Source organism: Felis catus, chromosome B3 (genome assembly GCF_018350175.1).
Source record: "Felis catus isolate Fca126 chromosome B3, F.catus_Fca126_mat1.0, whole genome shotgun sequence".
Taxonomy (NCBI): domain Eukaryota; kingdom Metazoa; phylum Chordata; class Mammalia; order Carnivora; family Felidae; genus Felis; species Felis catus.
The window spans coordinates 131,404,645-131,420,615 of record NC_058373.1 but is presented as its reverse complement, the minus strand read 5'-3'; the positions used below and the strand labels follow the sequence as shown (position 1 = coordinate 131,420,615).

The 15,971-nt window shown below is 43.0% G+C and overlaps 1 protein-coding gene across 5 annotated transcripts in view; it reads left to right on the top strand.

Moving 5' to 3' along the window:
- The window catches only part of GALC (galactosylceramidase), a 147,916-nt gene that overhangs the window by 59,834 nt on the left and 72,111 nt on the right, over window positions 1–15,971 (top strand). The window contains exon 17 of one of the 5 annotated variants that reach the window (XM_045060337.1): window positions 8,897–9,319. The exons of the other annotated variants lie outside the window; for them this stretch is intronic. Coding sequence (XP_044916272.1) covers window positions 8,897–8,953 — 57 coding nt within the window. The 3' untranslated portion in view covers window positions 8,954–9,319. Of the gene's footprint in view, window positions 1–8,896; window positions 9,320–15,971 lie in introns of those variants that run through there. 5 annotated transcript variants of the gene reach the window in all.

The window sequence follows — 15,971 nt, the reverse complement described above, 5'->3', positions numbered from 1 at the left end:
GTGAAATTGCTGGATCTTTCGGGCAGTGTCTGTATAACTTTATATGAAGCTGCTAAGCTGTTTCCCCCAATGACTGTATGATTTTACACTCCCAGCAGCGTGTTTGAGAGTTGCAGTTGCCTCACACTCTCGCCAAAGCTTCATGTTGTTACTCTGCCTGATTTCAGGTGCGTGGGTGTGTGGCAGTGTGTGAGACGTTGAGCATCTTTTCACGGACTTCTGTGTCCCTCATGTATTTTCTTTTGTGAAATGTCTGTGTACCTTTTGCTCATTTTAAAAATTAGGTTTCCTGTCTTATTAAGAGCTCTTTATATATTTCAGATGCAATTTTAAAACTCAGATATATGTTTTATAAATTGTTTTCTCCAAGTATGTATCATTTCAAGAATGCAAAATTTTGATTTGGAAGTGCAGTTTATTTATTTTTTTCCTTTATGGTAGGTGGTTTTGTTTTTCCGTTATTTGGTTGGTTTTTTTTGCTTGTTTGTGGGTTTTTTTTTTTTTTTTTTGCATCCTAAGAAATCTTTGTCTATTCTAAATTCATAAGGATCTTACCTTTTTTTTTTCTTGTATAAGTGTTATACTTTTAGTTTCTATATTCAGTCTGTGATCCATTTTGCATTTTTTTTTTTTTGGCATATGCTGAGAGGTGTGAGGTTTGACATTCATTTTTTTTTCCTGTATGGATATTCAGTTTTTCCAATATCATTTGTTGAAAACACTATCCTTTGTGAAAAATCAATTGCCTATCACTGTGTACCTCCAGAAATAAATTCTCCATTCTGTTGTATTGATCTACATAGCTGTCCTTAGGCAAATGCCACACTGTCTTCATTACAGTAGCTTGAGAGTCAGTGTGGAACTCCGTTTAAACCCTCCCAACTTCTTCAAAATTGTTTTGTCTAATCCAGGTAAACGCGAAGTTTCCATATATATTTTAGACTCGCCTTGTACATTTCTGCAAAGAGCTTCCACGATTTTTATTTGGGATTACATTAAAATTACAGATCAATTTGGAGAGAATGGATATCTTTGTAATATTGGCCCTTCAATCCATGAACATGTTCCATCTCCACATTTTTAGGCTTTCCATAATTTGAGCCATTTCTGTAGTTTTCTGTAGGGTACAGGTTTTGCACGTATTTTATTAAATTTATTATTTCGTGATTTTTTGATGCTGTTGTGAATATTTTTTATTTCATTTCTCAGTTGTTTGTTGTGTGCATCACAATACATTTCTACAATACACATTTTTCAGAATACACTTGCTTTTCTTCTGTTGACCTGCAATCCAACCACACTGCTAAATTACTCATTCTACTAGCTTTTTTTTTTGTAAATTCTTTAGGATTTTCTACCTACACAGTGTCATCTGTGAAACAGATAGGATTTCTTCTCTTGCAATCTTTCTGCTTTATTTCTGCCTTATTGCACTGGTTAGGACTTCAGAACAACATAGAGAAAAAGTGGGAAGAGCAGACATTCTTGCCTTTTCATGATCTTAAGGGGGAAAATGTCTCACCATTAAGTGATTAAATGATTTTTCTCCTTTCTTCTATTAAGGTAGTACATCATTTTGCTTGATTTTCAAACATTAAAGCAACTTTGTGTTCCTGACATATGACAAGTGGGGTTTATTTCTTCGTTTATATATTAGTGAATTTGATTTGCCAATATTTGGTTAAAGGTTTTTATGTCTACATTTAGGCAGAATGTCGGTCCAGTTTTTTATTTTTTTTGTTTGTTTTTCTATTTTTGTCTGGTTTTGGTAACAACCTCATAAAATCATTTGGGAAGTGTCCCTTCCTTACCTCTTTTATCTTCTGAAACACTCTGTGAGGTTCTTCTATCTTAGACTCTATCACTGGTATCAGTCACAGTCCAGGACAGAAGCCACACCAGAAAAAATGAAGTTATTAACTGGTAATGGGATTAACTACTAAGGGGTAATGAGAATTCCAAAGGTTACAGAAATAGCGGGTATAGAGACTGGCCACTTATCGGCAAGGGTAGAGTACCCAAGGAAGGGGCAACTTTGGACGAGGGCTTGCTTGCAAAGCTGAGACTCGGTCTAGTAGAGATGGTGTGGCTGTGGATGGCATAGAAGTTTGCTGAGATGCTGAATCCTGGGCTGACAGGCAGGAAACCACCCTCTGGGGTGTGTGAGGAACATAGACAAGCTGCCTCCTGGGCTGCCCCTGAAACTCCCTAGAAAGTTACCCCTTTGTGGTGCTGGTGAAACTTCTGGGAAACCACGGGGGGTGTTGGGGAACATCACTGGAGGGTGAATACCACTGCTCGTCCCAGCCCTCCTGGAAGGGGTGAGTCACAGTGTGCCTAAATGCTCCCAGTGGCCACACACCACAGGTGCAAGGAGGGAAAACACCCTGGGACAGGACGGCAAGCTCCTCCTCCAGCACGTCTCTGCTACCCAACAAGAGAGACACGTTTCCAGGGCCCAGCTGCAGTCTCACAAAGCAGGTCAAGAAGAGGGATTGGGGACTGAGAAGCCTTAACAGAAGCTGGGCTGTTCCAATTTCTACATTTCTTGTGTTAGTTTTGGCCATTTGCGTCTTTCAAGGAATTTGTCCGTTTTGTATAATTGTCTAATTTATTGGCATAGACCTGTTCATAATGTTTCCTTATTTTATTGTCTATAAGGTGTTCTTAATATGGCCAATTTGTGCTTTCTCTCTCTTTATCTTTGGTAGTGTAGTTAGATTTTTGCCAATTTTATTTATGTTTCAAAGAACCAGCTTTTGGTTTCTTAAATTTTTTCCCCATTGTTTCTTTGTTTTATATTTCTTTGATTGTTGCTTGTACTTCTATTCTCTTCTGTTTACTTAGGGTTTTAATGTACTCATTTTCTGGCTCCTTAAGATGTAAGCTTAGATGCTTGGGTCACCATCTTTTTTTAACACAGACTTTCAATACTATAAAATTTTGTCTAAAACACCGAGCAACACCTTATGTCATGATGTCTTTTTTTTTTTAATTCAGTTCGAAATGTTTTCTCATTTCCATTTTATTTTTATTTTTTGACATTTGTGCTAATTAGAAGTGATTCATTTCCAAATACTTGAGGATTTTCCAGATTTTGTTGTTGTTATTATTGATACTTAGTTCTGTTGTGGTCAAAGAATACACTCTGTTGGATTTCAGTTATTAAATTTTTTTTTCAACGTTTATTTATTTTTGGGACAGAGAGAGACAGAGCATGAACGGGGGAGGGTCAGAGAGAGAGGGAGACACAGAATCGGAAACAGGCTCCAGGCTCTGAGCCATCAGCCTAGAGCCTGACGCGGGGCTTGAACTCCCGGACCGCGAGATCGTGACCTGGCTGAAGTAGGACGCTTAACCGACTGCGCCACCCAGGCGCCCCAGGATTTCAGTTATTTTAAACGTATCTAGACTAGTTTCACGATGCAACTTATCTTAGTCAATGTACCCTTGAAAACAGTACACATTCTTCAGTGATTGGCTGTAATGTTTTCCAAATATTAATTAAGTCATGTTGGCGGATTGTGTTGTTTAAGAATTCTGTGTGTTTACTGATTTTCTGTCTACATGTTCTATGAATTACTGAGAGAGGAACATTAAAGTCTCCAAATACAATTGCGTGATTTCTGGTTTTCCTTTCATCTTTGACACTGTGACTCTTCTGGGGCTTTTAGAGCTTTTATAGGGCAGGTAGAATACCTTTCCACCAGGGCTAGTATAGCCCCATTTCCTAAGGCAGGGAATTGTCCCAGGGCTGAAAGAGTTCTTTCCACCAGAGTTGTTCTAATCTTGACCATCTCCCATTCTCCCTGTGAGAATCCTGATATTTGTACAGCTAACAGGACCCTGGTAACTGTCCTTTCCCTGTTTATTCTTTGCCTGGCTCATGGAGTTTCATGCTATGATGATGTAGCTTAGTCTAGAGCCAAAGACACGGACCTGTCTGCAGATTTCTGGCCCTCTTTTCCTACAGAGCTTTCTTCTTCCTATGAGCTGCATATCTCAGCCTCCTCAAACTCAGATTTTTTTAAAAGAAATTATTTAGTTTTTGAGAGAAAGAGAGAGGGAATGAGTGGGGCAAGGGCAGAGAGAGAAGGAGACAGAGAATCCCAAGCAGTCTCTACGCTGTCAGCACAGAGCCCATTGTGGGGCTCGAACTCATGAAACGTGAGATCATGACCTGAGCTGAAATCAAGAGTTGGACACTCAACTGACGGAGCCACCCAGGCACTCCTCAAACACAGATTTTATCTTCACAGCTCTATAAGCCCATCCTCTGTATTTACCCCCTGTGTACTGGAATCTAGTAAATGCCTCCAGACAGAAATTGGGGATCACAAGGTTCATCTCATTTGTTTCCCTTCTTTCAAGGATCACAGTACTGGGGTGCCTGTTGTCTAACTCCTTGAAACAATCTCTTTGAGCGAAGGTCCCGTCCAGTTCCAGAAGTTATTCTCTCGTGGCTGGAGATGGACCTCTCAACCCATTCAATTTAATATTCAGCATGGACCTTTTCCAAAATCCTTTATTTAACACTAATAATTTGAACCACATCCCATTATGACTTTGGTGCTGTTTCAGGTGGTATTTTGCTCTTCTCAAGTAGCTTGTGGCTCTTTGGGTAGAAAAAACTGCGTCTCCTACTTCTACATTCCCTGGTTTGGTGCTCAGTGAGGGTTTTACTTCTGATCAGGTTGATGTGAAACACTGGATTTGTATGTGGTTACTAGTAACCATGAATTGTATTCATTGAAACAGACACAGCAGAGCCTCTAGATGAGAGTGCTTTGTAAATTGCCAAACGTACTTCACATATTGTCTTCATCCTTTCAGGCTGCTGTCACAAAATACCACTGCCTGGGTAGCTTATAGACAACAGAGACTTCTCACGGTGTCCTCACATGGTGGAGGGGGCTAGGGAGCTCTCCGAAACCTCAAAGAACCGTCATCCTATTCACAAGGGCTCTACTCTCATAAGAGAAACACCTCCAAAGGCCCACATACATCCCCATTCCATCACCATGAGCGTTAGGATTTCAACAAACGCATTTTGAGGACATAGATAATCAGAGCACAGTACACCAAAAATACCACCTGGGGGAGCACCACCATAAGAGCATTGAACCTGAGTCTGGAAGTTTGAGCTGAATGCCAGATTTGCTACTTAATTTAGCTTTGGTTGAACCATATAAGCCTTGTAAGCCTTCCAGAATGGAAGGAGCTGTCTGTAAAGCAAAGAACCTAGGCTGGTCACCAAGACACCTTCCAGCTCTTACACCCAAATTCTGTAACTTGTAAATCTGCATTTCTTTGTTTAATTCAGATCTTGCTTACCTGAAGAGGTAGCTTTGTTTCTAAATCAATAATGTTTGCCATCGTTTCTCATGCTGAAGATGAGCGCACAATGCTCTGCACACTTTTACTCTGGCGAAATGGCCTCGTCAAGTGAAATCATTTTGCAAATCATATTTTACTTCATTTTAAAGTAATATGGATGGGCTGTAATATGGATGGGAAAGTAATTCCATTCTTCTAGGTATGTTAAACAATTCCATTCTTCTAGGTATGTGATTTGCTTAAAAAGATTGTCTTTATCACTCTCACAGAACTATTCATAATATTTTTAAGCTATCATGGTGTCCAAACAAGAGGTAATCAAGAGGCGTGTTTTAGAAACCACAGTGTTCTAGTTTTTGCTCATAGGTAGATTCTCACACTTGATTTTTCTTGTCTTGTTAATATTCTACTTTCACTTCAAAGAAAGCTTGCTTTTCTTTGTATGTCAGAAGTATTATAATTTGATCATATTATTCTGAAGATAGCCTTTTTCGCTTAATTCAAGCCCATGGCTGATTTGAAACTTTTAAAATGCATTCTCCTCCCCCTCTCCCTCTTTCTTTTCCCTCCCTTTCTTCCCTTCTCCCTTCTTCCTTCCCTCCTTCCCTGCCATCTTCTTCTCTACTCCCCCTCCTTCACCAATAAAATTGAACTTGATGTTCCAGAGAATTGATAATTGTTACTCAACTAGGAAAAAATGCAAATACTTTGAGGGATTGTAGGGGGCTGTTGGACAAGAAATTGGAAATGATTTTGCTCTAACAAGATATTTATAGGTTTCACATTCCTGGGGGTGGAAAACATTACAGAAGTAAGTGATTTCAAGATTATACTGAAAAGACAGTTTATTACTCTCTGCATCTGTTTAACAGATTGCACTGATTAATGTTTTTGAATAGCGTGGTATGTATTTAACACAACGTGGGAAGTGTTTCTAAGCCCACATTAAAGCTTTTATGTGCAAGGTGGTACCATGTGCTTTGGGGATGGGCTTGGACTTTGGTATCAGTGCTATTGCTGTAGTGGATTTACTGCTATGTTTGATAACAAACAGGCTGTCAAGCCCCTCGATTGGAAGACCCCACTAGACACAGGCAGACGATACAATTTCCTTGAGTGTAGGTAAATGGCACGAAAACTTAACTGTGTGTGGATGGCTCAGTGTGGGGCACACAGGGGCATCTTCCCAGGTGGGGTTGTTCAACTTCTGGCCCTGAAGGCTCACAGGACTTCTCACCTACTTCTGACACTGTCTGATGGGGATGGGAATTGGTCAGATTGTTTGCAAACGGAAGGATTCAGGATATCTCTACCCACCTGCCTCTTTCCAGTTGCTCTGCTGGCTATGTGCATGGGTACTCCGTAGGTGTAACCGGTAGCAACCTCAGAAGAGTCTGAGAATTCACTGCAAGACTAGACGAGCTGAAGATCAGTCTCTCAGGTAGAGCGTCCTGTTGTCCGTCCAGGTCACAGGACCTCCAGAGGTCTCTTTCCACATACCCCCTGTGACAGATCTACAGAGACTCTAATTATTTTTGCAAATAAAACCACCCAAGATGTCATGACGGTTAATTTTTTGTGTCAGCTTGGTTGGGCCATGCACTCAGCTATTTGGTCAAACATTATTCTAGATGTTTCTGTGAAGGGGCTTTTGTAAATGAGACGAACATTTAAGGCAGTAAACTGAGTAAAGTGAAATATCCTCCATGATGTGGGTGGGCCTCATCCACTCAGTTGAAAGCCTCATTTAAAAAAATGACCTCCCTGGAAGCAGAGGCGATTCTGCCAGCAGACTGCCTTTGGACTCAAACGACAGCTCTTTCCCGGGTCTCTAGCCTGCCAGTCTCCTCGGCAGATTTGGGGCTTGCCAAGCCTCTACAATGGCGGGAGCCAATTCCTTAAAATAAATCTCTCTATATTATATATCCTACTGGTTCTGTGTGTCTGGATACAGATGGTTTTACCCTGGAAATGTGTCTTGGAATTCTTAAACAGAGGTAGATAAAATTTTCTATTTGGGGTACTGCATTACATTTCCTAATAAAAATGTCCCTGAGAACACAGAGATTTTGGGCTGGTTTTCATAGAGGATCGAAGAGAACATGGGATCTTCGATAATCATAATTACTGAAAATCTTCAATAATCATAAACATTTGTGAATGTTGAATAAAAAGCTTACAATTAGTGTAACCGTGATGGCATGTTTTTTAAAATGTTTATTTATTTTTGAGAGACAGAGACACGGCACGAGTGGGGGAGGGGCAGAGAAAGAGGGAGACACAGAATCTGAAGCAGGCTCCAGGCTCTGAGCACAGAGCCCGACGCGGGGCTCGAACTCATGAGCTGTAAGATCATGACCTGAGCCGAAGTTGGACGCTCAGCCGACTGAGCCACCCAGGCGCCCCACCATGGTGGCATTTTTCCCTCTGGCAGGTGTAAAGGGTGTAAGAACCACTAACTTTAATCCTCTAAAAAGAATGCATATGGCTTGCTTGCTGGGTTATGGTGATATTTAGGTAGAGAGTTTGTTTAAAAAACTGACTTTTGAAAATTCCTCTTTTGCCCATTTCAGTAGCATTTTACTCCTACATTGCTGTTCATGAGAGGAAGAAAAAGTGCCTGACCTTTCCCATTTAAGAAGCTGTGCTGGAAAGATAAATTTACATGCCACTGACCAGAATTTGGTAAAATGCTAGCTGGAGTCATGGGAGAAAGTATGAAGTAGATCTTTTCTCTGGGCACCACGAGACTTCAAATGAAATTAGGGTTCAGTTTCGGAGAAGAAAAGGGAACACGAATGTCAGGGCAGGTAACGACCAGCCTCTGCCACAGGCACCTGGTTTTGTTAATGTTATTTACAAGTTCAATCCATGAAGGGCGCCTGGGTGGCTCAGTGGGTTGAGCGTTCTGACTTCTGCTCAGGTCACGGTCTCTCGGCTCATGAGTTCAAGCCCCACATTGGGCTCTGTGCTCTCGGTGTAGAGCCTACTTTGGATCCTCTGTCTCCCTTTCTCTCTGCCCCTTCCCCACTTGCACTCTCACTTTCAAAAATAAACATTTGAAAGAAGATGAATTAAAAAAAAAAAGTTCGATCTGTGGAAACTTTGGCTCATTTTCAGTACTACTATCTTAAAGCCTGTAGACCAGAAGCATCATTGTTTGGGGGTGGGGGGATCCCTCTCCCAAACACTCACACTTGTTCTTACTGGAAGATGTGAGAACTGGCAGGGACTTGAGACATAATCTGGAACAGCGTTGTCCTTTTGCAGAGGAAGACAATAGAGCCCGGAGAGGCGAGTTGACTCGCGTGAAATGAAAATGCCCTGGGAAGGCTTCTTGGAGCCGGAAGTCAGCCATCTCAGTCTGCCTCTGCCCCCACCCCGCCGATCCCTGTCATTTCAAGTTTAGATCAAAGTCAGAACATTGTCTGGCCCTTCAGTGCTGCATTGTGTCTATCCATGAAACTTAACTACCCACACCTGCCATTTGGGCCTCCGCAAGCCAAGTAAGAGGGTACACACCCTTGCTGTACCCCTCACGCGATTTCTTTCTCCGCAGTGTGAGGATCATTCCCCATCTCAGCATCTTGAAATGACGACAGCTGGCATCTATTGAGAATTAGTTTGTGAGCTCCGTGGAAGCAGGGATCAGGTTTGATTTTACGCACCCCTGTGTCCATCGCGCCTAGCATAGGCTTCGATGCGTAATACGTAATACAACACATGAAGGGCGGCTGGGTGAGTGGAGTGTTTACGAGGTGGCCGACACTGTGCCAAGCGCTTTGCGTGGGTTATCTCATTCCATCCCCATAATAACCCCAGGAGACAGGCAATACTCGAAACTAGGATTTAAAAATGTGCCCAGGGATACAAACCCAGTAAGTGTCAGGGACCATGCTAGTCTCTTTGACTCCATCCTGAATTACCAGGGTAGCTAGAGGTTTTGGGGGTTGCCGTTATCACACGAGATGTATAAAACTGTTAGATTAGAGATGGGGAGTTTCAAAAGCCTGACCAGCTGACATGTTATCCAGCACTCAAGGTAAGTTACTTAGCCTTATAAAAAAATGGAAGAGTGAAACAGGAAAAGGCTGGCCTGTTGGGTTAGCCAAAGATCATTGGATATATTCCGGGGAGTGGGGTGGGGTGAAGTTGAGTGGAGAATAGTTATTCAATAAGTTTCTATCCTCTCTTGTTTGAGATGTCGAGAGACTTTGCTCTGAGCTGTACATTCAATTTGAAAATGTCATTCTGTGATGTAATCACATCTAGATCATAGATGGGAGGCACTGAGATCTTACTCCCAGGCTTCATTTCCATGATGGTGAATTTGTGCAGGAGGAGAGCAGTGAGCTACAGGAACCGTCCGTCTGTGGTATCTCTGCCTCAGGCACTTCTCCTCCACCTCATTGGGAGAGAATTTTTGCATGTTTGTGTATGAGGGTTTTTGTTTTTGTTTTGCTTGAGGCTTTTCTAATGTCAGAACCCTGGGTTAGGTGGTGAATATACGATCCAGCTTCTCAGACCCGTACAGAGAGACTTAAGCCATTGGGTGTGGAACAGAATCCCTCAAGCACACCCCTGGGACTGACCTGGTCTAGGGGTCAGGTCTTTGAGTGGTGGACATGGGTCAGAGGCCACATGGTTGCATGCCTTTAGAGGTTTTGTTTTTTCTCTCCCTCCATGTTTCTAGAGCCTAGCTGTTCTCAGCCTTGGGTGCAGTGGAATCATCTAAGGAGATCTGAGCTATTGATGCCCAGGTTCCACCCCAGAGGATCTAATTTAATTGGTTTGGAGAGGGGTCTGTCACTGGTACTTATTTTAGAAGCATCCAGCTGATTCTGAATGTGTAGTTGGGGCTGAGTCATTTTTGTGGCCTCCCATGGCTCTTGCCCAGGCAACCATTGTTTTTTCTTTACTTTTTCCTCCTCCCTGCGTTCTGACTCATCTAGCATGAGGGCTGCTGATTATACTGGATGGCATTTCTAAGACTGTCAAAAACACTGTATTCGGTAGGGAGGGTACGGGAGGACGCCTTCTAAGAAAAGCACAGAGTGAAGTGTATGGAACAAGGGACTATTTTTTCTTTTCCTTTTAAAAAACTTTTTTTTAAGTATTTATTTATTTTTGAGAGAGAGAACACAAGCAAGGGAGGGGCAGAGAGAGAGGGAGACAGAGGATCTGAAGCAGGCTCTGCACTGACAGCAGAGAGCTTGATGCGAAGTTCGAAATCATGAACCATGAGATCATGCCCTGAGCTGAAATCAAGAGTAGGACACTTGACTCACTGAGCCACCCAGGCACCCTGGAACTGTTTTTCTTATTAATTAGAAATTAATGAACAAACCTAAGGAAAGAAATAATAAAAATGAAAGAAGTGTGAACTGGAAAAGTTTTATAGTTTTTCTGTAACTGGTAAATTGGAGTGCAGATTATCTCCTAACAAATGGAAAAATTAGGCCAAATGAATGCTTTTTAAGAAAAGACCTTCATAATACTGACTCAAGAAGAACCGAAGACAAGAGAATGACCAATTATCATGAAGGAAATTGAGCCATTTGCCATGGAACATCAGGCGCAAACTGATTCCACGTTTAAATTCTTGAGGATCTGATGGTTCTTAGGCTGTTCAAAATGTTCTAGAGCAGAGGAAAAAAAAGTAAACTTCTGAATTATCTGATAGGAAGCAAGCACAACATTGGTATAAAATAATGGGTGAGGACAGCATTTAAAAACAATTAGCTAAGAATCTAGTCTTCCCTCAGAACATTGATAAGAAAATCCCAATGAAACTTTAAGCAAATAGAATCCATCAAGGCAGAAAAGGATAGCTCCATGGCCAAGTGAGGTTCATGTTCACAAATCAAAGATGGATCAATAGTGGAAATCTGCTCGAGGCACCTGGGTGGCTCACTCGGTTAAGCGTCCAAATTAGCTCGGGTCACGATCTCCTGGTCTGCTTCAGATTCTGTCTCCCTCTCTCTCTGCCCCTCCCCCACTCACGCTCTGTCTCTCAATGTCTCTCAAGAATGAATACATGTTAAAAAAACTTTTTTTAAACAGTGGAAGTCTGAGAAAGTGACTCTCACGTGATGGGTAAAGGAGGGAGAACAGTATGTTGATTTCAATAGAAGCAGCCAAGGCATGTGATATAAGTTAATATACGTTCTGGATAAACAAAACAGTAAAACAGTAGTAGATCATATTAGGGACATTTCCATGGGTTATTTTCATTATGCTTAGTGGTGAAATACTAGAACCAGTTTTTGAAGTCAGTAATAGATGGGACGCCCACAGTAACAACCACTCTGATTTAACAGACGTAACAAGAAGTTTACAGCACCAAATGGACCGTGTTTTCTGTGTTCCAGGCAAATCATTTCATCTTCCCAAAACCCTGCAAGAAAGAAACTATTATTCCCATTTTACTCGTGAGGAAATAAAAGCACAGAGAAGTAACTTTGCCCAAAGTAACACTGCTGGGAAGTGACAGAGCTGGGATTAGAACCTTTGGCCTTCTAGAAGGGAAGTTCTGGATAATAAGAGATAGAAATGGAGATTGGAAGATACTTTGTAAAAATGGCATTCCCTTTAAATTTCTTAGTAAATTAAGCTATACTCCAATTATAATTCCAATAAGATTTTCTTAACTTGAGAAAACAATTCTAAAGTCCCTCTGGAGGAATAGGTATTTGAGAATAGCAAGAAAAAAATGATCTGTAAAGAAGTATAATGAGAAAGGAGTTAAAGTTGTAATAACAGTGAGCATGGTAATGGCCTGTGCAGAAATGAATGGAGGACATGGAACAGGGGTCGGCAAACTGAGGCTCGTGGGCCAAATACACCCAGGCCCGTCCGTGTACATATTATCTACAGTTACTTTCAATGTGTGAGGGCAGAGCTGAAGAGTTGCCATAGAGACCATGGGGCCAGGAAAGCCAAAAATATTGACTGTCCGTTCCTTTACAGGAAACATTTACCCCTTGGCATGGAGTAAAGTCCACATTTAAATGTTTGTGGATGGCATTTAAAAATCAATGGGGCTATTTGATTATTGCAGTTGTCTTATTTCTTGTGCCCCCACAATACACACATACATGTTGCAGATAGGAAGTAATAAGTGTACAGAAAGAGAAGATAGCCTTTCTTTTCTTCTTGTGGGAAGAGGCACCCTCATGTCGCCAGAAAGTCAGACGACCTTTGTAAAGGGCTGAGTCAACTCCCTGACTTAGCAGTCTTGCTTTGAGAAGAATCTGCCAAGGAAGGAGATAATCTCGTGAAGTTAACCAGAGGCAAGCCAAGCACCAGAGTATTGCTATCAGGCTATTGCTCTTTTTTTTTTTTAAGTTTATTTATTTATTTTTGAGAGAGAGAGAGAGAGAGAGCAAGCAGCGGAAGGGCAGAGACAGAAGGAGACAGAATCCCAAGCAGGCTCCAGGCTGTCCGCACAGAGCCCAATGTGGGGCTCGAACTCACGAACCATGAAATCATGACCTGAACCCAAATCAAGAGTCAGACGCTTGGGGCGCCTGGGTGGCGCAGTCGGTTAAGCGTCCGACTTCAGCCAGGTCACGATCTCGCGGTCCGGGAGTTCGAGCCCCGTGTCGGGCTCTGGGCTGATGGCTCGGAGCCTGGAGCCTGTTTCCGATTCTGTGTCTCCCTCTCTCTCTGCCCCTCCCCCGTTCATGCTCTGTCTCTCTCTGTCCCCAAAAAAATAAACGTTGAAAAAAAAAAAAAGAGTCAGACGCTTAACCAACTGAGCCATCCAGACACCCTAGGCCACTACACTTAATTGCAAAATATTGTAAGCAATCTAAATGCCCACTAGCCAGGGACCAAGGAAATAAATGATGGTACATTTATACCGTGAAACCCCAACCTGCCTTTGAAAAAGAGAGACATTGCTCAGGGACAGTATCATATGGTGATTGAGTCCACAGGCTTTGAAACTAGGGCGCATAGGTCCAAACCCTGATTCTTACCATTTACTAGCTATGTGATCTTGGAGCATAATCAGTTTTGCCATTTGTGAAATAGAGATAATAGCAGCAAAGTAGGCATAACAACAGAAAATAACCTTCGTGGCTGGGGTTTTGCAAGAATTGAATGAGTCAGTACGATGCCTCCTTTTTGTTCTCAATGAATAGTCGATACTATTATGTTTGTGGCTCAAGACCGATGACCATGGCATGACATTTTAAGTGATAAATTAAGGTTTTGGAAGATCAAGTACATTACAATCTATTTTATATAAAAAAGCGGTCTACATGTGAGCACACACACATAAATGATAGAGGCAACCACAGAATTTTCCAGAGTCTGTTCGAGATATTAACAGAAGTCCTCTTTGAATGAGATGTCAGTGATTTTACTTTATTTCCACTGTCTTATTTGTGTGTGTGTGTGTGTGTGTGTGTGTGTGTGTGTGTGTGTGCATGTTTATAATGCACCACATAGAGTTTTTTTAAAAAGTTATTAAAAAAAAACCACAAAAGGCCAGGGTTTAAATTCCCTCCTTTTATTATTTTGACTTAAATAAGACACAGCCCAGTCCTGGAAGACAGGGCACCAAGGTCCCTGGAGAGAAGCTGGGAGTGTCAGCCGGGCTTGGAACACTGGACCTCGGCAGGGAGCTGGGGTCTCCCAGCAGGAGTCAGGCACCAGCTCACATCACCATGGCAACCACATGGAAAGTTGACAAAGTAGTTTCGGGAAGAAAGCACCTTTCTTTATCATTAGGGGCATAAAAAGAAGAAGCTTCTAATTTTTGTATTTTTGACAACACTCCTCCTTCGTCTGTCAGCAAGACCCAGAGCAAGCATTCCAGTCCTTTGACATAGGCTCAGACAACTAGTGAATGATCTGACATGTCAGCTCTCTCCACAGACAGTTCTCTTTGGCAGATTTTTGCCGTTCTCATGACCTGTGGACTCTGGAGCTTATTGTTTAATAAACATGCTGGACATGAGGCATCCAAATGAGTGGTACTCTCTTCGAGACAGAATTAGCAAATCTTCAAGTTACTTGGAAGGTGCTTTGGAGCCTGGGTGGGAGGGTGATCCCCACTTCTGCAGCTCTGACCCATGATGGTTTAGCTTCAGCCTGGTCCCTCTGCTGGCAGGTGTCCCTACATGTCTAGAGAGATGTCTTTATTGTAGGAGAGTCATAATCACTAGAAATGAGTTGTTTTGACGCCCAGACGTGCCTTTCTTGAACTTCCATCAATCGATTCTAATCCTAGGGCAGCATTGACTACCCCCAAAGTCTAATTCTTGTCCCACTTCAGAGCCCTTCAAGTAGATAGAGGTCACTGTCATGGACTGCTTTGGAAAGGGCTATTTATTTACTGTCGGTGATAGGGTACTTCAGAAGCTCTCAGGTTTCCAGGTGTGTGGAGATAAAACAGTCACACACCCCTTCACCGTCTTGTTTGAAAAGCTGAGGTAGTTGCTCCTCGTCACCCTTACCATGTTCCTTTTGACCTGGCTTCGCTTCAAAAATCAGGACACCCACACGCACTGTTCATGGGGAGAGGCTATTCCTTCTCCTCTCCTCTTCAAAATAAGGGATGAGAGGCTCCCCCAGCCACGGAGAGTCTGAACCATCCCTCTTCCCTCTAGTGTGGTAGCTGACGGTCACACAGTGGGATGTCTACCCCGCTAAAGCCCTAGTGCTCTTGGAGTATGGAGTCAGGGACCAGAGGGAGAAGACAGGGCCCGGATGCAGCCCAGGTGAAGTTGCCTGACTTCCCCCATGAGCATGGGATGGACGTACTCTGTGGTCTAGAGCATGCCCCAGAAGGGGTGGCTGGCTGCCTGACGGGTCTCCCTGCCTGAGAGTTGCCTCCTGGGCGAGGGGCCTCTGCTCTTCTCAGGGGGTGCTGAGGGAGGTGGGTACAGGATACATCTGGAAAGGGACCCTGAAGACCCATGCTCTCTTGAGAGAGTCCACAAAGGCACTCCTGAGAGTCCATTCTGAAGCCCTGTCCCATGAAGGGGACTGGTGTCCCACCAAGGTGACACAAACAGGCCGCTAACAGAAAGGAGCTTGCACTTGGTCGTGGGCAGCTGGTGGGCACCTGGGCCTCCCCGCTATCTTCCTGCCCTGACAGCACAGCAGTAGGAGGCGGAACAAGAGATGGAGGGAGTGTGTGGCCGCTGCAGGGTCGCAGGTCAGGCCTGCCTTGCGGGGAAGGCTGTGAATCAAGTAAGACTTTGAAAAGTCAGAATGAAGAGCGTGTCTTGAAGAACTGGAGTTACACTGTTCTAGTAATTGTGAGTGATCAGAAAGTGAGGGAAATGGGCTGAAATCTTGCTAAAATCCTCTTTTGTCCAGCGGGTCTGCAGGTTGCAAAGCAGACCCTTTGGGCAGAGCAGTTACTGGCGAAAATAAGCATGTTCTACGTTTATACCACCAATGAGGGCGACCGCCAACGAATCAGTCAGCCTCACCGGGGATGCTTCTAAACAGCTGGTGTCCCCTGCGCCACCATGAAGGCTGCTGGGAGGTTGGATCACCTTGCCATTTTTAGAAAGTTACCAAGAAGACACCGGGTCTGCTGAATAAGGCTGTGAAGAGATAGCTCTCTACTTACTGTAGGCATGTGGCATAGGGATTGTGTGGGACAGGCCTGA